The sequence below is a fragment of the Heloderma suspectum genome, chromosome 1 (genome assembly GCF_057233095.1).
Source record: "Heloderma suspectum isolate Gila_16-S chromosome 1, 16-S_ref, whole genome shotgun sequence".
NCBI classification, from domain to species: domain Eukaryota; kingdom Metazoa; phylum Chordata; class Lepidosauria; order Squamata; family Helodermatidae; genus Heloderma; species Heloderma suspectum.
In genome coordinates, this window is record NC_139458.1 from 353,008,698 (window position 1) to 353,032,309 (window position 23,612).

A 23,612-nucleotide genomic window follows, 5' to 3' on the forward strand; every position below is an offset into this window, starting at 1 on the left:
TGAAGGCTACTCCATTTTTTCTGTGGTCCTCTAGTCCACAGTAGTAGATCTGGTGGTCATTTGATGTGAAGTGGCCCATTCCAGTCCATTACAGTTCACTGACACCCAAAATGTCTATATTTAATCTTGACATCTCCCCAATAACCACATCCAATTTGCCCTGGCTCATAGATCTTACATTCCAGGTTCCTAAGGTGTGTTGATCTTTAGAACATTGGATTCGTCGTTCAGCACCAGCACCATCAGCTGCTAGCCGTCCTTTCAGCTTTGAGATAGCTGCATCATCACATCTGGGGCTAGTTGAACTTATCCTCTGTTCCTCCCCAATAGCATTTTGACCATCTTCTGACCTGGGAGTCCCATCTTCTGATGGTATACCGACATATCTCTGGTTGTACTGATCCATTTAGTTTTCATGGCAAGAATACTGGGGTGGGTTGCCGTTTCCTTCCCCAGGGATCGTATTTAGTCTGACCTCTCTACCATGACCTTCCCGTCTTGGGTGCCCCTTCACGGTTTAGCTTATGACGTCATTGAGGTGCTCAAGCTCCAGCACCACGACAAGGTAACGATCTCCTTTGCTGAAGATAGTGATGTTACCAGGACTAAATAATTACCAAAAAGGGTTTACAGCTGAGCAGTTCTTGGATAAGGGACCCAATTATAAGGGATCCATTGCCAACACCTCAGGGGCAGATTATGATTTACAGTGGAACCTCTATGCCATCCTATAAATTCAGGACATTAGGTTTTGTTGGATGAAATGGATCCTCATTTATTTATTTATATCCCTCCTTTCTACCAAAAATGGCACTCAATACAATACAAACTGAATTAAAACAAAATCTTAATTAAAATCTAGCATAAAAACAAGTAAATTAAAAACACAAAACACAACAACGAAATAAGCAGCACCAGCCAATTAAAAAAAAAAAAACCTCAACAGCAGACCAGCTTACATGCCAAGGACCTGCCTGAATAGAAACGTCTTTGCCTGCTGGTGAAAAGATAACAGAGAAGGAGCCATCCTAGCTTTCCTTGGCAGGGAGTTTCATACCCTGGGAGCGGGCTTCCAAGAAAGCCTTCTCTTGCGTCCCCACCCAATGAGCCGCCAATGGTGGTGGTACAGAGATAAGGGCCTCCCCCGAAGATCTTAATACCCAGGCAGGTTCATAGGGAGGAAAGCTGTCTTTCAGGTATCCTGGTCCCAAGCTTTTGCGTGGGAAAGTGGGGAGCACGTGAGCCTGGGAGAAGGCTAGGCTTGTTCACTTAGCACCAAACCATGGCTTAAAAAGGTAAAGGTGTCCCCAACCAGTCGTGTCCGACCCTAGGGTGCGGTGCTCATCACCATTTCTAAGCCGAAGAGCCAGCGCTGTCCGAAGACGCTTCCGTGGTCATGTGGCCGGCATGACTGAACACCGAGGTGCACGGAACACTGTTACCTTTCCCGCCGAGGCGGTACCTATTTATCTACTTGCAATTTCTTGCTTTTGAACTGCTAGGTTGGCAGAATGCTAAACCATGGCTTAGCATTATGTAAAATTATGTCAAAATTCAACTGTACAATTGTCAGAATACTTTTTGATTCTAAAAAAGAGCTGCTGTTGCTGGCCAAGGAGGAGCAATCAAACAGGGCGAACTAGCACTCTTGCTCGTTTGCGACAACCCTGTGTTTAAATAAAGGCTGGATTGTTATGTGCAAACCGGGCCTGTGCTTCTGAGTATTGAGTACTAGGGACAAAATAATAATAATGATAATGATACATTTCTAATCTGCCCAGTAACTAATGTTGTTGTTTGGGCAGGCTGCAAAGATGTAATGGTCCTCAATTTCATGTTTGTCAGCCTCCGAAGGCACCTATTGTGTCTTGCAGTGTTGGTCATTTAAAATAGCAGGTGTGTGGGAGAGTTGCATGTTTCTTTCTAGCAATCTAGTTTATACACTGTTTACTTGTTTTAGGGGGAACTTGATTAGGTTGGTGACTTTTTTTCCTTGAGAAATTCAGGGTTAAAGAATTGTGGATTTAAAATGTTACTGAAATTGGACTTTTATATGGATTTTGGAAGCTGAAGTTTTCAGGGTGCAAATCTTAATGAATGACATGTCACCAATTCAACTAGGGATGTCAGAGAATGCCAGTGCATTTGGCTCCCCGAAATCAGTGGCAGAACGGCCTGCCCCCCGCCCCACCGGGACGAGACTTATCTGGGGCAGATCTTCTGGGTGGCAGCGGTGGCTCCGGCAGCAGTTTGGCGGCTCCGGCGGCCGGTCTTCCGACCGGCTGCTGCCGCCTCCACCATTTCCAGTTTTAAAAAAAAAAGACGTGATAGGCTACGTAAATGTTTACATAGCCTATCACGTCTGACTTACAAAACCCCCAAAAAACGCTCGTACGCAAATGGCGGCGGCTACAGCCACCACCATTTGCGTTCCTTATTTTGGCACGTCTTAGTCTACGTCAAGATTTACATAGACTAAGACGGCGAAAATAAGGGGAACGCAAATAGCGTAACATCCGCTACGCTATTTGTGTTCCCCTTATTTTTGTCGTCTTAGTCTACGTAAATCTTGACGTAGACTAAGATGTGCCAAAATAAGGAACGCAAATGGCGGCAGCCATGGCCGCCGCCATTTGCATACATGCGTTGTTGTTTTTAAGTCAGACGTGATAGGCTATGTAAACATTTACATAGCCTATCACGGCTGACTGCAGGGACGCAAACGGTGGCGGCTACAGCCGCCATTTGCATTCCTGCTAGCCAGCGGCCGGATGTCCGGCAGCTGGCAGAGCTGGCCGGCAGCTCCGCAGAATCCCTGCGGAGCGGAGCCGGCCGGCCAGGATTCCAGGGGGGAGGTGCGGAGCGTCTCCCACCCCAGCGAGGATTCCGGGGGGAGGGACGGAACGCCTCCCCCCCACCATCAACATAATCCGCGAACAGGTAAGTGACTTTCGTACATCCCTAAATTCAACTGTGTTTTGGCAATTGTTTAGGACCCAATTTCCTGCTACATATTGCCATGAACCAAAAAGAGAATGTTGTCACTGATACATACGTTTTGCACACGTACAGGCTCGGGTTATGTATGACTTTGCTGCTGAACCTGGAAACAATGAGTTGACAGTTAATGAAGGAGAAATCATCACAATTACTAATCCGGTAAGATGTGTTCTGTGGAAATGGGAGTACCATGCTCTAACCCATTTCTTGGAATTTTGGTCAATAAATTGTTGAGTAATTCTATTGCTGAATCTGGAAACCTGTAGACACACTATTTATACATTTTTCCCTTCTGCCTTGGAGGTTAATGGCAAATAATTTAAGCTATAATGGGTATAAAACTACTTAAAAGAAAGATAATTGATCACTGTGATGCCCCTCATTTTCTAGACAAAAATGGGAATTCTGTGGGCTATTAGCTCAGACTAGTGCTCTGAACTGTTCCTCAGAGTTTCAAATGCATGTTAGCAAACAAACCAAAGATATGTGGGCAGTGACTTAACATACCCTTTGAATTTGGAGGGACCTGTTTCTGAGCAAGGGCAGACACTTAGGATTTTGTTTTCTTTCTTTCTTTATTTATTTATTTATTGCATTTATACCCCGCCTTTCTCCCTCTCTTACCTCATTATTGATAAGACTGAAACTCTAATAAGAACAAATGATGAAAATTAAATGAATATTCCATAGCTTTCCATCAAATTTGCCAGTCAAAATGACTGCTGCTTTGCAACTTTTATTTAATATTTTATATAGTAAGTTTTTGAAAAATTATTGAACTGCATGTAAAGTCTCTGTGTAGAATAGTCCAAATTGCAATGATCAAGAACTAGATATGTAGTATGTAACACCAATCTTATGCATGTTTACTCAGAGGTAAATCCAACGGTTGAATACCTTCTATTTCCAAGTAAACAAGCCTAGGATTGCAGCCCTAGCCGCCTAGGTTTCCATAGAGCAAGTGTTGTGCAATGGAGAATGTTATTTAGATTGGGGAGCTCTGGATTCAAATTCCTACTCAGATGTGAAATTGACTCTCAGTGTAACTTGGCTCTTATGGTGGTGACTGTGAGAAATTGGAAGGACCTCTTATGCTTTGGAAGAAGGGAGGAATACAAATGTGATACTGAGGATACAACAGAATATGCTAAACATAGAGCAGAAATGTATTGCCTAAAAACAAACAAACTTACAATATCTTAGTGTTATAATTTTAACCACTAACCCATGTTTTTTATTGTTGTAGGATGTAGGTGGAGGCTGGCTGGAAGGCAAAAACAGCCAAGGAGAACGAGGACTAGTTCCAACAGATTATGTTGAAGTAAGATAACGTAATGAATATTCATCAATGTAGTAAAATGTAATTGCTACAAATGTCGTACCTAAGTAGTTTTTTATTGGGAATGTCATACACTTTGTTTTGTAAGTCAATAAATGAGGTACAGAATTAATTGGGGTGGCTTGCATGACACAACAGCCCCATCAATGGGTTATTTAACCCATGGTTAGGCAGCAGTGCATGTGGCTGTCATTTTCAATATGGAACCCCTGCTTGGGCGTTGTCATGTTGTGTGAACTCAGCAAGCATGGATTATATGAGAGTTAAACAACGCTCATATAATCCATAGTCTGTTTTTTGTTTAGCCCTCACACAATCCATCCTTGCTGAATTTGCATGACATGACAACGCCCAAGTGGGGGTTGGGTATGGAATTTGGCACTCGTGGGCACCGCAGCTGATCATGGGTTAAATAACCAACAACGAACCGCAGCATGTCTTCCAAACCCAATCATTGTTTTTGTATTGTTACATGCAAGAGACCTATAGTACACTGAAATCAAACCAGTCTTTTAAGACCTTTAACTGCTGGAGCTTATTCTTGCTGAAACAGAAGACAAAAAATAATAGGGCTTGATCCTATCTTATATGCACAGTGCATACACATGGAACAGTCCCATAGGGGAAGTGTATGTAACCAGGTGCCCTCGAGAAGTTTTGGATTAGAATTCCCATAATCCCTGATCATTGGCCATACTGGTTGGGCTGATAGGAATTTGGAGGGCATCAGGTTCCTTACCCCTGCCACAGGGTGTAGCAGAACCCCCTTTCTCTCCTACTCCACTTATCCACATGCATCAATCCCTTGCTGGGTGATTGTAGGGAATGGGAGGCCCATTCATCCCCTCTGCCCCATATCTCTGCCCAGCCCTTTGTTTGGTCATGGAATCTGATCTCTATGCTCACATTCTTTGACTGCAGAGAGGGGAGGGTTGAATGGGGATGTGGGAATTGTACACAGGCCTCTCGTTCTCTGTACTGGCTTAGCAAGATCCTGGTTTTCTGAATGCATGTATGCACACTGCAGGACAGAGGGAGAAACTGAGCTCTATTATGCTCCATGGGTGCTGTTCTTGTGGTAGGACTGACATGAGCCTAGTGTGTAAATAGCCTTGGGTAGTTTTTTTTTTTAAATAAAAAGATCTTTTATGAGGAAACAATGTTTGTGTGAATCATTAAAGGGAGAAGTAGTTCTAATTTGGGAAGGTAAATATACAATCCTGGATTATTATATTGTCTGTCTGCAGTTCAAAATATATTCTTTAATATCAGCGGGCATGTTTTATTTTAGAAATGCCTTTTCAGCAGCATTCTGTTTTTCAGATTGTACATGAAAGTGCCAAAGATGGAATTTCAGTAGCTGACCAAGCCTTTTTTGACTGCCTCTCCTCAAATACTGCACAGACTAATTTGCAAGCTGCGAAAAACAGTAGCCAAGTAGGTATCTTCTCTTTCTTTCTTTTTTTAGAGCATGCTTGTCTTGAACACCCGAAGCATGCCAGACAGTAAAGAGTCAAAGAAGCTTGTTGAAGTCTCTTGTAGTGAGTTATCAAAACATGGAAAAGAGAATTGCTGCTGTTCTGTAATTCTTTTGAATATTAACTAGTTTCTTGGCAGTAGTCATAATGGGAATGGAGGGAAAACAGCCAGTTCTTCTGATAAGAACAGAAGAACTACTCTGCTGGATCAGATCAAAGAATGCCATTTCCAACTCTGGCCAGTTAGATGCTTCCAGGAGGCCACAAGGAGGGCATAAATGACACAGTTCTCCCTCTTTGTTTGCCCTCCTGCTACTGGTACACTGTCTCTGAGCATGGAGGTTCAATTTAGCTATTGGCCATTGATATCCTCCATGAATAATCTCTCTTTTGGGAGGGGAGGGTCTTTATTGTCAATTAAAAAATAATTGTATTAATTTTACCAGAGTTTGTGCTTCATTTTGTTCCCATTTCATGAAAACATCCACTTCTTTAAGGAAGTCTTCTTGCCTTCGTATAGTTCCCTTGACTGTGCTCATCAACTGTGCTGGCATCCTTCTAGACTTGTTTGTATCTTTCCTAATTTCTGTGATATATACATTTTATCTCAGCTGCTATTATACCCTCCTGTATATAACCTCTAAGCATCATGAAGTGATATGATATTCGTTCATCTCCCTTTCTATTTTCTTTTAACACGGGGTGCAGAACTTCAGGCCCGGGGGCAAAATCTGGCCCTCCTGGGGGGCCATTCCTGCCTTCCAGGGTTTTCCAGATGCCCACACTCCTTTCCCCCAACCACCAATTTGTGGTTTTCCAGTTTTTGTGCAATTTTTCCCATTCTAGACAGGTGAATTGTTTCTTCTAAGGCTTAGTTACTGGCAGCAACCTAAAATATGCTGGTAGTTTTGGTATTTTGAAGTCTGCTCCCTTTGCCTTCAGTCCTGTCCACCGTTGGAATGTGGCTCCCGAAAGCTTCTCCAAAATGGAATTCAGCCCTGGGGCTGAAAGAGGTTCTGCACACCTGTTTTAACTAACCCCTTCACCTTTCTGAAGTTTCCTTTTTGAAATTAAATACGACCACATTATGCTTCCTGGACATCTGTTGACTTAGATATATGGTGAATTTCATAGTACTGTGGTCACTGTTCATGAGCAGTTTTACACCTTGCACCAGATGCTTGGCACCTCTCTGGATTAAAGCATGGATCACCTCCCCTCTGGTGTCTCCATAACTATGAGTAATTTATGGTATCTAGAAAGGTTTGCTTCTTCGTCAAAAATCTGTATGTTCATTTATCTGGTCAATGTGAAGGTAGATGAAATTGCCCATTATTATGTATTTTCCATTAGGTGCCTCCCTGATTTTTCTCCCTCTTAACATCACCTTCAGAGTTTTGGTCATTGGGGGAGGAGGTGATGGTATGTCCCCAGGACATTGTGCAATTAATGACCTCTGCTTTATAAATGACAGAAATGGTGTAACTAAGAAAAGCATTTTCAGAGGAAACTTACAACAAATGGCTTAGCAAGTTTTGTGATGCATATGTTCTGGTTGTGGGGGGACAGCCTGGCATTGTATAATAATGAACTGTATAATTAGAGGTTGGATATAATTGTGGCTAGGATGAATAGTTCTTCTGTAGTAGGAATGTATCATTGCCTGTGTAATATTATGGATGACTTTTAAAAATTGTCATGTATGTATACTGTAGAAATGACTATTACCGTAGCTGTGTTTATACTAATAAAACCTGTACATGGCCTGGTGCATCTACAGCTCATAACTTTTGGCAAGCAACAGTAAAGTAAAATTTTGCCTGAGCACTGTTGGTGCAGCTCATTAGTATAAGGGCCATTTGCACTTGACATTTTTGTGCGATATTGAGAATTGGATTTTATCAGATTCCTGATAGTGTTTGGGAAAAGCTTAATGAACCATAGGAGGAAGCAGCTCCACTAATGTGATATTCTGCCTGATTTTATTTTAACAATATTTTGTCACCAAATGTAATGCTGTGGCTAGTATGTTTCTGATATGTTTCTGATCTTTTAAAGTCCTGGTTCTGATATGAGAAACATCCAGTGAAATCAACTTGAGATCTAAGGCTACATTGTAGCCTGCCTGCAGTCAAAAACAGAGAGGAACGGGAGGGCAGGGATAGGTCAGGGTAAGGCTAGCTGGTGTGGCCTCGCTCCAGGCTGTCATGTATAAGGATTGTGCGAGCCCCAACAAGTGAAGGGTGGCTTAAAATGTTTCAGAAACTCACATTTGCTCAGCCAGTGGGTGCTGTCAGCCAGTGGATGCTCTCAGCCAAAAGACTGGGCTGGTTACTTCAAATAAATACGTATTTCCTCTGGCCATGTACAGCTCTTCTCTCTGTTTATTCTGCTTCCCAATTTTCTATCTTCTCTGACAGCTCCATATAGCCTTCTACTTTTGCCTGTTGTTTTTAGCCAGGTTTCAAAGGAACTACCTGAGTATTTGGCACGATATGTCCTAGCCGTTGTTGCATCAGAAAGTAACAACGGCCAACCTACATGTCCTTGTTCCTCTGGATCACTCATTTCTGCAGGTCCCAACTGTCAGTTCTTAAGCCCCTACCTTGATGCCTGATTCCAACTCTTCTCAGCCCCTCCCCATCCTGCCTCTCTCTAGGGTCTGAGCAGCTCAGTAACAGCCAGAGACTATTAGGTTTAAAAAGCTCCATCTATAGCAGCCAGAGACCCTGATATTAGAGCAGTTAGGCAATCACTCCAAAGGCTTCATGACAACTGCCCCAACCCCCCTTACTATATTGCAGTATAGACTTGGATCTGGACAGGGTATCTTTCAACATACCTACACTTTTGTAGTAGTTCATAGGTCAGGACAGAATTTTTTTTTCTTCTTTCCAGGCAATGTTGCTCAAAGTTCTCTTAACACCACCAAAAACAAACTTTTGAGTTGGGCTCTTGTGGCACTGCATTTCATTCAATGAAAATTTTTTGTTCGAACTTCTTAATTTCAGTGCAAGACATAAAGAACCTCCAGCAAACGATAAAATGTACTGTTGTCCATGCAAATAAACACATTTACACAGCTTTGCTTTGCAGTATGATAAACTGCTTGCTCAGTTTGAAATAGTAAAAGATGAAAACTGTAGTGACTAAATACTACAGTAATACAGAGCAGTCATTTGACAGCTCAACTTTGGTTTAAAATTTTAATTTTATAAAGTCTAACAGAATAGCAGGCAAAAATGTAATTAACAACAGATTGAGTAGTATAGAGAGAGAATGGAGTGTATGTACTTGGAGACCCAGGTTTGTTTGTTTGTTTGTTTGTTTCATTTCTATACCGCCCAATAGCCGAAGCTGTCTGGGCGGTTCACAAAAATTAAAACCAAACAACACACAATAAAACAATTTAAAATATATAGAACATTAAAACCACAATATAACAATACAACCACAATAAAACCTAGCAGCAGTGCAGGAGTTTAAAATACAGATTTAAAACAGCAAAGAGAAAAATTTAGAAAGCTAAAATGCCTGGGAAAATAAAAAGATCTTCACCTGGCGCCGAAAGGAATACAATGTAGGTGCCAGGCGAACCTCACTAGGGAGCTCATTCCAGAGCCGGGGTGCCATAGCAGAAAAAGCCCTCCTTCTAGTAGCCACCTGCCTCACTTCCTTTGGCAGGGGCTCACGGAGAAGGGCCGCTGACGATGATCTTAAGGTCTGGGCAGGCACATATGGGAGGAGACGATCCTTCAGGTAACCTGGCCCCAAGCCGTTAAGGGCTTTGAATGTTAACACCAGCACTTTGAATCGGGCCCGGAAATGGACTGGCAGCCAGTGCAGCTGGAAAAGTACTGGCGTAATATGAGCTCGCAGGCCAGTCCTTGTTAATAATCTTGCCACCCTATTTTGGACCAGCTGAAGTTTCCGGACTGTTTTCAAAGGCAGCCCCACGTATAACGCATTGCAGTAATCCAGACAAGAAGTCATCAGAGCATGGATAACTGTAGCTAGGCTATCTCTGTCCAGATAAGGGCGTAGTTGGTATACCAGCCTAAGCTGATAAAAAGTGCTCCGTGCCACTGAGTTCACCTGTGCCTCAAGTGACAGTTCTGGATCCAAGAGCACTCCCAAACTACGAACCTGATCCTTTAGGGGGAGTGCAACCCCCTCCAGAACAGGTTGAATATCACCTAGCCAGGCAGACGAACCACCCACTAACAGTACCTCCATCTTGTCTGGATTGAGTTTCAGTTTATTGGCCCTCATCCAGTCCATTACCGTGCCCAGGCACTGATTCAGAACAGCCACTGCCTCACCTGGTTTTGATGAGAAAGAGAGGAAGAGCTGGGTGTCATCCGCATATTGATGGCACCTCAGCCCACACCTCCGGATAACCTCCCCCAGTGGTTTCATGTAGATGTTAAACAGCATGGGGGATAAAATAGAGCCCTGTGGAACCCCATGGCACAATTGCCATGGCACAGAGCAATAATCCCCCAGCACCACCTTCTGGAATCAGCCATCCAAGTAGGAGCGGAACCACTATAGTGCAGTGCCTCCAACTCCTAACCCTGACAACCTGTCCAGAAGGATACCATGGTCGATGGTATCGAAAGCCGCTGAGAGGTCCAGGAGAATCAACAGGGTCGCACTCCCCCTGTCCCTCTCCCGGCAGAGGTCATCCCACAGGGCGACCAAGGCAGTTTCCGTTCCAAAACCAGGCCTGAAGCCCGATTGAAATGGATCTAGATAATCTGTTTCATTCAACAGTGCCTGGAGCTGTCCTACAACCACCTGCTCAAGCACCTTGCCCAAGAAGGGGATGTTGGCCACTGGCCTATAATTGTTAACATCCTCTGGGTCCAGGTTAGGCTTTTTCAGGAGTGGTCTAATTACCGCCTCTTTTAAAGCGGCAGGCACCACTCCCTCTCTCAAGGAGGAATTTACAACCTCCTGGACCCAGCCAGACATCCCCTCCTTATTTGATTTAATAAGCCATGAAGGGCAAGGGTCAAGCACACAAGTGGTCGATCGGACTTGGCCAAGCACCTTGTCCCCATCCTCAGGCCTCAGTAACTGAAACTCATCCAATAAAACGGTGCTCTGAACGCCTCTACCAATGGAACTGCATTAATGGTGGTGTCCAATTCATGACGAATCTGAGCGACTTTATCCTCAAAGTGCCGTGCAAACTCGTCACAGCGTGCTACCGAGGGTTCCACCATCTCTCTCCCTGGCCCAGAATGTAACAGGCTGCGAACCACTCAGAAAAGCTCCGCTGGACCACACTGAGAAGATGCAATGCTGGTGGAAAAGAACTGTCTCTTTTCCACCCTCACCACCACAGAATAGGCTTGATAGTGGGCTCTTACCTGTGTTCGGTCAGACTCAGCACGAGTTTTCCTCCACCTGCATTCTAGCTGTCTCCCCTCTTGCTTCATTGCCCTCAGCTCAGGTGTATACCGAGGAGCTGGCCGGGCTCTGCTCAGAGGGAGAGGGTGCTTGGGCACGATCATGTCAACCGCCCGAGTCATCTCTGCATTCCACAGAGTGACCTGGGCTTCGACAGGAGCACCAGCCATACCAGCAGGAAAATCCCCCAGAGCCCTCTGGAATCCATCGGAATCCATTAATCATAGAATCATAGAATAGTAGGGTTGGAAGGGGCCTACAAGGCCATCGGGTCCAACCCCCTGCTCAGTGCAGGAATCCAAGTCAGAGCATCCCTGACAAATGGCTGTCCAGCCTCGTCTTGAAGGCCTCCAGTGTGGGAGAGCCCACCACCTCCCCAGGTAATTGGTTCCATTGTCGTATTGCTCTTACAGTCAGGAAGTTTTTCCTGATGTTCAGCCGGAATCTGGCTTCCTGTAACTTGAGCCCATTATTCCGTGTCCTGCACTCTGGGATGATCAAGAAGAGATCCTGGCCTTCCTCTCTGTGACACCTTTCAAGTACTTGAAGAGTGCTATCATATCTCTCCTCAGTCTTCCCTTCTCAAGGCTAAACATGCCCCGTTCTTTCAGTCTCTCTTCATAGGGCTTTGTTTCCAGTCCCCTGATCATCTTTGTTGCCCTCCTCTGAACCCTCTCCAGTTTGTCTGCATCCTTCTTAAAGTGTGGTGCCCAGAACTGGACACAATACTCCAGATGAGGCCTAACCAGTGCTGAGTAGAGGGGAACTAGTACTTCCCGGGATTTGGAAGCGATGCTTCTATGAATGCAGCCCAAAATAGCATTTGCGTTTTTTGCAGCCACTTCACATTGTTGGCTCATGTTCAGCTTGTGATCGACAACAATTCCAAGATCCTTCTCGCTTGTAGTGTTGTTGAGCCATGTATCCCCCATCTTGTAAGTGTGCATTTGGTTTCTTTTTCCTAGGTGCAGAACTTGGCATTTGTCCCTATTCAATGTCATTCTGTTGTTTTCTGCCCAGCGCTCCAGTCTATCCAGATCACTTTGAATTTTGTTTCTGTCTTCCAAAGTATTAGCTATCCCTCCCAATTTTGTGTCATCTGCAAATTTGATCAGCATTCCCTGCACCTCCTCCTCCAAGTCATTAATAAAAATGTTGAAGAGCACTGGGCCCAGGACTGAGCCCTGCGGTACACCACTCGTTACCTCTCCCCAGTTTGAGAAGGTCCCATTGAGAAGCACTCTTTGAGTCCGATTCTGTAGCCAACTGTGGATCCACCGGATCGTTGTTTCATCTAGCCCACTTTGAGCTAGTTTGCTCATCAGGATATCACGGGGCACTTTGTCGAAAGCTTTGCTGAAGTCGAGGTATATGATGTCTACAGCATTCCCACGGTCTATAAGGGAGGTGACTTGATCAAAAAATGAGATCAGATTTGTCTGGCAGGACTTGTTTTTGACAAATCCATGTTGGCTTCGAGTAATCACAGCATTGTTGTCAAGGTGCTTCCAGATGGATTGCTTTATCATCTGCTCCAGAATTTTCCCAGGGACTGATGTCAGACTGACTGATCTGTAGTTCCCAGGTGCCTCCTTTTTACCCTTTTTGAAGATAGGGACAACAGTAGCCCTCCTCCAGTCATCTGGCACTTCACCCGTCCTCCATAATTTCTCAAAGAGAATAGACAGTGGTTCTGAGAGTTCTTCTGCCAGTAAGTTTATTACTGTAGGATGCATTTCATCTGGCCCTGGAGATTTGAACTCATTCAAAGTAATTAGGTGTTCCTTGACCATATGCCTATCAATCTCAAGCTGCAATCCTGCTCCTTCAGCCTGGACATCGCCTTTGCAGGGGGGTCATAGACCCTCTTTTGGGAGAAGACTGAGCCAAAGTAGGAATTGAGCACCTCTGCCTTTTCTTTGTCCTCTGTTATCGTTTTGCCATCCTCATTTAATAGCTGAACAACCATTTCTTTCCTCTGTCTTTTACTATGCATGTAGCTGAAGAAAGCCTTTTTGTTGTTTTTAGCATCCCTCGCTAACCTCAGCTCATTCTAAGCTTTAGCCTTCCTAACACCATCCCTGCAATTCTGTGCTATCTGCCTGTACTCTTCCTTTGTTACTTGGCCTTCTTTCCACTTCCTATATGTGTCCTTTTTTGTTTTCAGGTCATCCCTAAGCTTTTTGTGAAGCCACATTGGCTTCTTCTGTTGTCTTCCACCTTTTCTTCTTGTTGGAATTGCTTGTGATTGTGCCTTGAGAATTTCCTTTTTTAAAAGCTCCCACCCATCTTGGACTCCTTTTCTCGCTAGCATCGCTTGCCATGGGACCTTACTGATCATTGTTCTGAGTTTATTAAAATCAGCTTTCCTAAAATCCAGGGTACGCGTTTGAGTACACTCGGCTTTTGCTTCCCTTAGAACCAAGAACTCAAGTACAACATCGTCGCTTTCCCTCAGAGTTCCTGTAACTGCTACTTTATCCACTAAGTCATCTCTGTTGGTTAGGATCAAGTCAAGGATAGCCGATCCTCTAGTTCCCTCCTCTACTTTCTGTAGGAGGAAGTTATCTGCCACACAAGTCAGGAATTTCCTGGAGGGGCCATGTTTTGCAGAATTTGTCTCCCAACAAATATTGGGGAAATTGAAGTCCCCCATTACTACTACATCATGCTTCCTTAAAACATTGGCTATTTGCTTTTCAAAAGTTTCATCCTTGTCTTCTCCTTGTTTGGGTGGCCGGTAGTAGACTCCGACCACCAGGTTCCTTTTATTCTTTGCTCCATTTATTTCAACCCAGATGCTCTCGATGGGGCTACCAAGCTCCTCCTCCTGTATTTCTGTGTAGAGATATGTATTTTTCACATACAGTGCAACCCCACCTCCCTTTCTGTTCCTCCTGTTCTTTTTGAACAAGTTATATCCTTCAATTCCTGTATTCCAGTCATGAGAGTCATCCCACCAAGTCTCAGTTATACCTATCAGGTCATAATTTCCCTCTTGTATTAAGAGTTCAAGTTCGTTCTGTTTGTTTCCCATACTCCGGGCATTAGTATATAGACATCGAAGACCATGTGCTTCATAGTCTGGCTTTCTTCCTACATGTGTCTGAAGACTATTATTGGTCGCTATCAGAACTGTTCCCTCCATTGCAGTGCACGCGCCTATGTCCATTGTTACCCCCAACATTACATCTCCCTTCCCCATAGGATTCAGTTTAAAGCCCTCCTGATGATGTTCTTCATGCTGTGGCCAAACACATTCTTCCCATCCTTTGTGAGGTGCAACCCATCCCTAGCCAACAGCCCATCTTCCAGGAAGTATAGCCCGTGGTCCCAGAATCCAAATCTCTCTCGTCGGCACCACCTTCGTAGCCAGTCATTCACCCGGAGTATTTTTCGTTCCCTTTCTATCCCTCTTCTAACTACTGGAAGGATGAATGAGAAAACTATCTGGGCCCCAAAGTTCTTGAGTTTCCTTCCCAAAGCTTCAAAGTCTGATGTGATCTCTTCATAGCTCCGCTTGGCGGTATCATTTGTTCCCACATGGATGAGAAGAAAGGGATACCTGTCAGTGGGCTTTATGAGTGCAGGCAACCTTTCAGTCACGTCTCTAATCTGTCCTCCCGGGAGACAACATACCTGGTGAGTCCATGGGTCTTCGCGACATATTTGGGTCTCGATCCCACGCAGCAAGGAGTCTCCCACTACTACCACTCTTCTCTTCTTCTTCTTGTAGGCCTGGGTTTCATCACCTCTGTTTGACTGACCTTTAGCCTCTTGCTCACTCTCATGCAGGTTCCCCTGTGATTCTTCCTCTGCAGGCTGTCCTCCAGTCTCATCCGCAAGTACCTGGAATCGGTTCCACAGCTCCACTGCTTCCACTGGTGCAGAGTGGCGTCTAGTTCTTCTTCTCCTAACTGTCACCCTTTTCCAAGGAGTATCCTCTATTCCATTTTTCTTCACCTCAGCATTTCCCACTGCCTCATCTTGCTGTTGCTGTTCAAGCTTCTGGTCTCCAGGGGCGGACCATTTTAATAGGTCCCCCACCCTTGCAGAGGGGGAAGGCTGCCAGGAGTCTAAACCTCAGCAGGAAGTGATATGTCCATGACAACAGTACAGATGTTAATTCCTCCACTTTCAGATCACCATCCCCCTGCCCAGTTGAGAAAACCAGATCAAGCGTGTGTCCTTTTATATGCATTGGGCCGATGACATGTTGGGACAGCCCCATGGTTGTCATGGTGGCCATGAAGTCCTGAGCCGCCCCGGATACAGCGGCCTCGGCATGGAAGTTGAGATCCCCCAGGACCATCATCCGAGGGGTCCTCAACACCAAGTCCGAGACCACCTCCATCAGCTCAGGCAGGGAGTCTGATGGGCAGCGGGGTGGGCAGTACACCAACAGAATCTCTAATCTGTCCCGGGTACCCAACACAAGGTACAAACACTCAAGATCTGCACTCGAATGAGCAGGAAGCCTGGAGAGGGAGATTGAATTCCTATAGACCACGGCAACCCCCTTCCCCGACCCTCAAGTCGGTGTTGGTGCTGCACCGAGTACCCAGGAGGGCACAGCTGGGAGAGAGTGACCCCTCCCAGTTCCCCCACCCAGGTCTCAGGAATACATACCAGGTCAGCCCCCTCATCCACAATCAAATCATGGATGAGGGAGATTTTATTTTGGGCCGACCTGGCATTCAGCAGCAGCACCACCAGACCTGAGGGCAGACTGGTAAGGCTGCCAGGAACCATCAGGTTGGGGGAAGAACCAGAAGAGGGGACAGCTGTAAGGTGTCTAATCCCTCTTCTCCTCAGCTGGCCTGTTAATCCCCCAACGCCATACCTCCCCCTGCCCGTGACCACAGTTATAGTGGCACCTCCCCGACCCCCTGAGTTGCCCAATAGTCCTCCCAGGCACATATTAAAATGTTAGAGTATAAAATGATTCAACAGTATAAAAGAAGATAAGAGATAAAAGAGAACAACAGCTAAGAAGGAGCAGATAAAGTCCACATTTGCCCCTTTCCCCCTCGTCTTTAAAGCTGCTGCCCTCTGCTGCTGCTATTTGCTGCTGGTATCTGTGGCTGCTGGTGTCTCTGGAGAGGCAGGTGGGTAGGTCTTCAGATCCTATGCGACTCCAAGTGCGACGCTAAGTGTGCACTTAGCATTGCACTTGGCGCGACGCCGAGGCGCTGCCTCTGGCAGCCCCGCCTTAAGTACCTGTTGGCGGGGGCAGAAGCAGGCTCAGGATCCACCCGGTGCAGCTGCTGGCTGGTCCTCCTTCCCCCAGGCTCCTTCCCCAAATCTCTGCTCAGACATGACGTTTACTTGTCAACCTGCTGATGCCCTAGGAAGTAGGTTAGGTTGACTGGGAGAAGAATTGAAAAATATCCTGTGAATTGAAACATCTTAGAGACAGTGAAGAGAAGGTATCTCTTATATCAAACATAAGGGCAAGGCATACTTTTTAGACATTGGCTGAGGTCCAAAGAGTTACTTAAGGTATGTCTAGTGAGATTGCTGGCTCCCCCCCCCTTTAAACAGCAGCCTCTCATGCCATATCAAACTGTTTGAGACTCCTTTCGCTTTCAGAAAGGATGTGTCAAATGGGATGTACAGTTGCTGTTCAAGACATATAAATGAAGAGCCAGCCCCCTTAGGCATATGAGATTTTTTGGATGTGGCTTAAAAGTTTGTTACATGGTTCTTTGGATCCTGGCCATCTTTTTTTTACTCTTGATGTATCATTTTGGCCCTAAGCAAGAAAAAAAATCATAACCTTGGACCACTGTGGCTGATCACCAAATATCCTGATAACCAAAGAAAAGCATCACACACTTTTGGGGACTGAAACAATGCTGAATTCTCAGTACTATTGGATATTCCCTAGCTCAGCCTTCCTCACACTGGTGCCCTCCTTGAGTACAACGTCCAGTGTTACTGACCTTTGGCCAAGCTGGCTGGGGCTGATGGGAGCTGTAGTCCAAAACATATGGAAGGCAGCAAGTTTGGGAATACTGCTCTAGCTACACTGACTCTGGAATCCAAGAACTAAAGCAGTGAACCAGGACAGTGTACAAGCCCTGTTTCCCAGAAAGTTGTGAGAAACATAGAAAGTTTCCAAAGCAAGGACATTCCACAGTGAGGAGCAACACTCCCCCACACACACACTTCTGTCCATCTCGGGAGATCCTGAAGGATTAAATTACCTATAGTATCAAATGTTGCTGAAAGGTCCAGAATAATGAGGAGCGTTAGCTAGCAGTTCCCTGAAGCAACCAGAAATCAGCTGAAATTCTCATTTGTGGAAGAGGGCAGGTCAGTGGAGCTCATAGAAGGGAGCTTTGCTTACCTGTCCTGTTCTGGAAAATAGCATGTTGGCTTGTTTCTGGGGTTACTTTAGGACAGGGGTAGGGAACCTCAGGCCCAGGGGCCAAATCCAGCCCTCCTGGTGCCCATATCTGGCCCTTTGGGATTCCCCCGATGGCCATGCTCCCTCGCCGGGTCCCATCCACTGTTCCCCAATCAGAGGTAATTTCCTGGGGTTTGGCCATTCTCCCCCCCCCCCCCCCGCGCTTCTTAAAGGCTGAAATGCCTCTTCTAAGGCTTAGCTACTGGCAGTAAGATCTTTAAGCTACAATATGCTGGTATTTTTTGTATTTTTTTGCCCCACTCATCACTGGAATGTGGCACCTGAATGCTTCTCTGTAACTAAATTCAGCCCTTTGGCTGAACGAGGTTCCACACTCCTGCTTTAGGAAGTGCTGGCTTCCTGTTGTGCTAGTGGTGGGCCCCTTGGGTGCAGCAGAACAAGCGGTGATGCAGTGGCAGTATTAGATACTGCCCATTGTGCTCTCAAGTCTCTGTGCATTGCTTGCCTTCTGTCAGGCAAATGCATTTCATCAACTTCGCAACTTTGGGCAGTCTCCAAACCTTGCTCAACCACTCTTCCTTTTCAGTTTTTTTAAAGGAAGAGTTGTAGTACTGTACCACATACTGCCACCAATACTTGTGCTGCAGTTAATGGGTTGAATCTAGAGTATCCCTTCCATGGACAGAAGGGACTGAGACCAAACAGCGCATACCACTGATGGTGGTACCAATTTTGCCAGTTTCTCCCTGCAACTTCCTGTGCCACCTCCCACACTGTTCTGGAGTTACCAACCCCCCAGAGCAGCTTTTCAGGGTGCTGCAGGAGGAAGGAGGAATCTGCAAAAATCGTCGTCGTCCCCACTCCAGTGGGAAAGTCCTATTACTAGAGGTCCACTTACAGGAACGCTCAGTCCAACCCAATATGGTTATGCACTGATCGAAAATGCTTATTTCAAAGTACTAAACTCAGATGCCAAAGCACAGCCTTCCCTAACATGGTTCCCTCCAGATGTGTTAGGCTATAACTCCTACCATCCCCAGCCAGCATGGTCATTGGATGAACTGGCTGGAATGATGGGTGTTGTAGTCCAGCACAACTGGAGGGTGCTAGGTTGGAGAAGGCCACCCATGCAGAATATTCAGCATCACAAGGCAGAACAGATTTAATCTTCAAACTGATGATATACAAGGTTTTTTCTCCCCAAAAGATGCGGTATTAATTGCCAACAGTAAATTTTGTAATGATTCTCTTCCATGTCAATACTGAGGGAAGCTATGGGCCCTTTACTGAAAATGTTTTGTATTCAGAATTGGCATATCCAGTATTGTTTCCAATAGGCTTAAAGTTATTTCCGTTTGAAAAAACTTATCCCTGACTTTTATTTCCGTTTCAATCGCAATACAATATTAAGTGGTATTTTTGAGAGAGAGCCTTTTTCCAATTCTTCCTTTTTACCTATTAAAGGAGGTCAGTTCCTGTTTTTAAGTTTCAATCCTCTGATTTTATATAAAAATAACTTCTTAAGTGAAATACTAAAACCACTGTGGTTGTATTTTCCATATTTGTTTGCTATCTCTAAATAAATTTTCCCCATCTTATCACATCTTTGTATCTCATCATATTTGCTACTTCTACAGCATACTTCCTTTTATACAATTTTTTTTTTAACAAGGACATAGCCAGCCTAAATTTTTTGTTTGCATTTTAAAATTTATCCTACACTCCCAGAGCCATTGAGATGAAGGATTATGCTCCAGTTTAGACAAACTGCTTTGAGGGTTACCATTATAATTCCATGTTAAAACAGCTGGGAGTATTTTAGTAGATCTTTGGTCTAAATCAAGCTTTAGCACTCTCTGTATTTAGCCACCGGCCCAGTGACTTTAGATGTTCTAAGTTCTGCCAAGTTCTGCACCTAGGAAAAAGAAACCGAATGCACAGTTACAAGATGGGGGATACGTGGCTCAACAACACTACAAGCGAGAAGGATCTTGGAATTGGTGGTGATCACAAGCTGAGTATGAGCCAATAATGTGATCTGGCTGCAAAAAAGGCCAATGCTCTTTTGGGCTGCATTAATAGAAGCATAGCTTCCAAATCACATGAAGTACTAGTTCCCCTCTACTCAGCACTGGTTAGGCCTCATCTTGAATACTGTGTCCAGTTTTGGGCACCACACTTAAAGAAGGATGCAGACAAGCTGGAGAGGGTTCAGAGGAGGGCAACAAAGGTGATCAGGGGACTGGGCATGTTTAGCCTTGAGAGGAGAAGACTGAGGGGAGATATGATAGCGCTCTTCAAGTACTTGAAAGGCTGTCACAGAGAAGAAGGCCAGGATCTCTTCTCGATCATCCCAGAGTGCAGGACATGGAATAATGGGCTCAAGTTACCAGATTCCGGCTGAACATCAGGAAAAACGTCCTGACTGTTAGAGCAATACAACAATGGAACCAATTCACTAGGGGAGGCATTTAAGATCAAGCTGGACAGCCATCTGTCAGGAATGCACTTTGACTTAGATTCCGGCATTGAGCAGGGGGTTGGACTCAATGGTCTTATAGGCTCCTTCCAACCCTACTATTCTATGATTCTATGTGTGACATAGTAATAAAATATAACATTACAGACATTTAACCTTCCTTTGTTACATGGCTTTTATAATGCTGCTGAAGTGACTCTTGAATCGTTTGCTTTCCACAACAATTTCACCAATATGTTCTGCCAGTTTTACAAGAGACTAAGCAAGATACTCATCTTTAAAAATACCTTGGATGGGTAGAAAATCCTTCCCCCATATGAACTGGTTCTCTTTAGAATTCCATGAGCAGAAATTTTAGGACAGGGATAGGCAATTGCCCTCCAGAAGTTTTCAGATTACAACTCCCATAATCCTTGACCATGCTGGCTAAGGCTTATGGGGATTGTAGTCCAATACATCTGGAGGGCACCACGTTGCCTGCTCCTGCTTTAGTATTAGTTAATGACAGCATAGACTTAACTTTAGAAATATAATACTGTTTTGTTCCACAGATATTTTCAGTAGTACTAATTTAAGACTGGGCTCTATAGTGATCGCAAATGAAGCTGAAAGCGGGTGACTTTGCCTGGTGCCCTACTGTATTTGCAGTATTTCTGATTTTTAGTTGTTACTCAGTGAAGTGGGTCATGTTTTATAAAAATGTGTTTGGTCACTGTGCAATGATTCCGCTTAGTCATTCAGCAATAAATGCAATAAAGATTGTATAGTCCTTATGCCTGATTGTTTTTGGTGGTGGAGTCTACTTTGACATGAGATGGAGCTCCACTTATTTCATTTTGGTTAGTTTTACATAAGTTCATAATAGTTGTTTGCCCCCAGCCTTTAAGGTGAGGAGTGGATTTTTTTCAACTTCAGTTGGTTTGCCAGCTACAGCCGTTCATGGACAGAGATAGCCACCATAGTGATGCATGCACTGGATAACCTCAAGATTGGACAATTGCAATGTGCTTTGCCTTTGAGGCTGGATCAAAAGCTGCAGCTAGTGAAAAAATGCTGTGGCTCTAGGCTGCTGAGTGGGACAGCTGTCTGGGAACATATTACACCACCATTGGCTACTGTATGCCCCGGCTGTGGGCTGGTAAGGTTTGGAGGTGCTGAGAAAGTGATAAGCCATATCCAGGCTGCTTACAAGGAGACTTTGTTGAGTACTTACAGCGCACAGGTGTGCCCAGTGGTTGGATCAGACAGCTTCTCTGAACCAAGAGCTCTGGTGCAAGATGGGTTTTATACCATACATGTTAGCAGTGAGGCAGCATGACAGCAGCAAGAGTTAATTAGAGTTCATCTGCAACTTTCCCAGCATAGCCTAACAGTGCTTGGTCCCAGCACAGACACCTGTAGCTTTAAGACAAAGAGAGCTCCACTTCCCAGGTACATCTGAGACTCTGATAAGATAAATGGTACCAGAGCTTGTTAGCATGGAATGTGCTGAGGCGGTCATATCGACCTTTGACTCATTTTACAAGCCAAGAGGCCCACCTGCAAGCACATTGCCACTAATAATGAACCAAAGCCGAGAGCATTATGGATCTCTAAGCCTCTCTCAACTACTGTTAGTTTGCTTACAGGGCTGGGGCCTTACAGCTACCAATAAGAGACTGAGCCAAATTCAAGGCGCTTGTGCTAATATGTAAAGCCTCACTCGGCTTATGACATGGATATCTGATGGAGTATTTTACGTACCTGCCCAGATATTAAGATGTAGGGGGATGCTGTCTTGACGGTGCCACATTGACCTGGGGTTCGATTCATGGCAACCTGAGAGAAGGAGTTCTTGATATAGGCACCCCAGTTATGGAACTTAGTCTCCCCCTCATATATGTTTGATATTGGATTTTACAAGCTTTCAGCGCCAGCTCAAGACCTATTTGTTCACCCGGGCTTTTGATTGAATCTGTGTTAGTGTGCCTTGTAAACTTATTTACCTGTGTTTTTGTTCTCCCACATTTTACTGTTTTATCAGTTGACACTATGATTTTATTGTGTTCCATTGTGTTGGGATTATTTTATAATGAAAGGCAGGTAATAAATTGTATAAACAAAATAAATAAATGGGCTTCAAATTCAGTGATGACATGCAATGCATATGTTAAGGTGGTGACTCTTCAGCTCTTGTTTTGAGAGCCACAATTTGTATCTTTGGCATGCATAAACATAGTTTTTGTTTTAAGTGACAACTTGTTTCTATGCACTCAGTGTGCTGAACTATTGAGGCTGAATCCACTCAGACTGTGAGTACAGCACCTGCCTGTAGAGGATCCAAATAGAGCTCAATAGAACACTGTTTTTCTTTCCCTTCCCCTTGCCTGTTACTTAAGTAACTTGCAGGAACTGAAAGGGAGAGCTGCTAAGGATGCAAGAGGTGTTTCCAGAAATGTTGAAGGGGGGGGGGGGGATGTTTTTTTCCTGTTTTTTTTTTTTTAAGGAAAAAAACAATTGGGGGGACGAAAAATAAGCAATACTCAATTTTTAAGCAGTCTTAACACATCTAAAGTAACTTTGTTGCTTTAGGACAGCCTTTCCCAAACTGGTTTTCTCCAGATATTGGTGACTTCAGCTCCTACCAGCCTCAGGCAGGATAGTCAGGAATGCTGGCCGTTGTAGTCCAAAACATCTGTGGGGCACCAAGTTGAGGAAGGCTGCTTTAGGAACATAAAGCAGCCTTTATGTTCCTAAAGTTGTATTATGTATAACAAGGTCTGCTCATAAAATTATCATTACATTTGAAAATTTTTAAGAAGTGAACTCAGTAAATATATAATTATTGTCTGAATAAACTATACTTTTAAAATGTAATATACCAAACATGATTAACAAGCAAACCAAATTATACATAACATACTTTAGATTCCTAGCTTATGTCTGACCAGAGGAAACTTCAGCAAGTAGTCCCTGATACATCTGAATCATCCTAGAAACCAGAAGAAGCAGGAAGAACTGGAGGCAGAGGAAGGCAAGTCCAGAAACACAGGATTTTGTAGAACAAAGCCCTGTCAAGAATGTACATTTTCTTCCATATTATGATATGGTGACTCTATTCACACATTGGGAAACTGAGCATGCCTTGGAGCATCCCAAAATGTCTATCAGTAAAAGGTACATTGGATCAATACTTTTAATAAGAAATTGAAAAAATAACTATGCTGAGGATCTTACAGAGAGGATTAAAAAACACACACACAGCTCGCCCGGCTTCATTATTTCCAGACTTTTTACTTCTCTTGTTGTTGTTGTTCAGTCGTTAAGTCATGTCCGACTCTTCGTGACCCCATGGACCATAGAACGCCAGGTCTTCCTGTCCTGCGCTCTCTCCCGGAGTGTGCTCAAGTCCATATTCATTGCATCGGTGATGCTATCTAGCCATCTCATCCTCTGCCGTCTCCTTCTCCTTTTGCCTTCAATCTTTCCCAGCATCAGGGTCTTTTCCGGTGACTTTTCTCTTTGCATTAGGTGGCCAAAATATTT

At 44.5% G+C, this 23,612-nt stretch overlaps 1 protein-coding gene across 9 annotated transcripts in view; it reads left to right on the forward strand.

Annotated features, from left to right (window-relative positions):
* Positions 1–23,612, forward strand: part of SNX9 (sorting nexin 9) — a 95,173-nt gene that overhangs the window by 25,177 nt on the left and 46,384 nt on the right. For all 9 annotated transcript variants that reach the window (XM_084827909.1, XM_084827911.1, XM_084827904.1 and 6 more), the window contains 3 exons: positions 3,073–3,159; positions 4,247–4,321; positions 5,663–5,776. In XM_084827909.1, the coding sequence (XP_084684035.1) occupies positions 3,073–3,159; positions 4,247–4,321; positions 5,663–5,776 (276 nt within the window). The remainder of the gene's footprint in view (positions 1–3,072; positions 3,160–4,246; positions 4,322–5,662; positions 5,777–23,612) is intronic.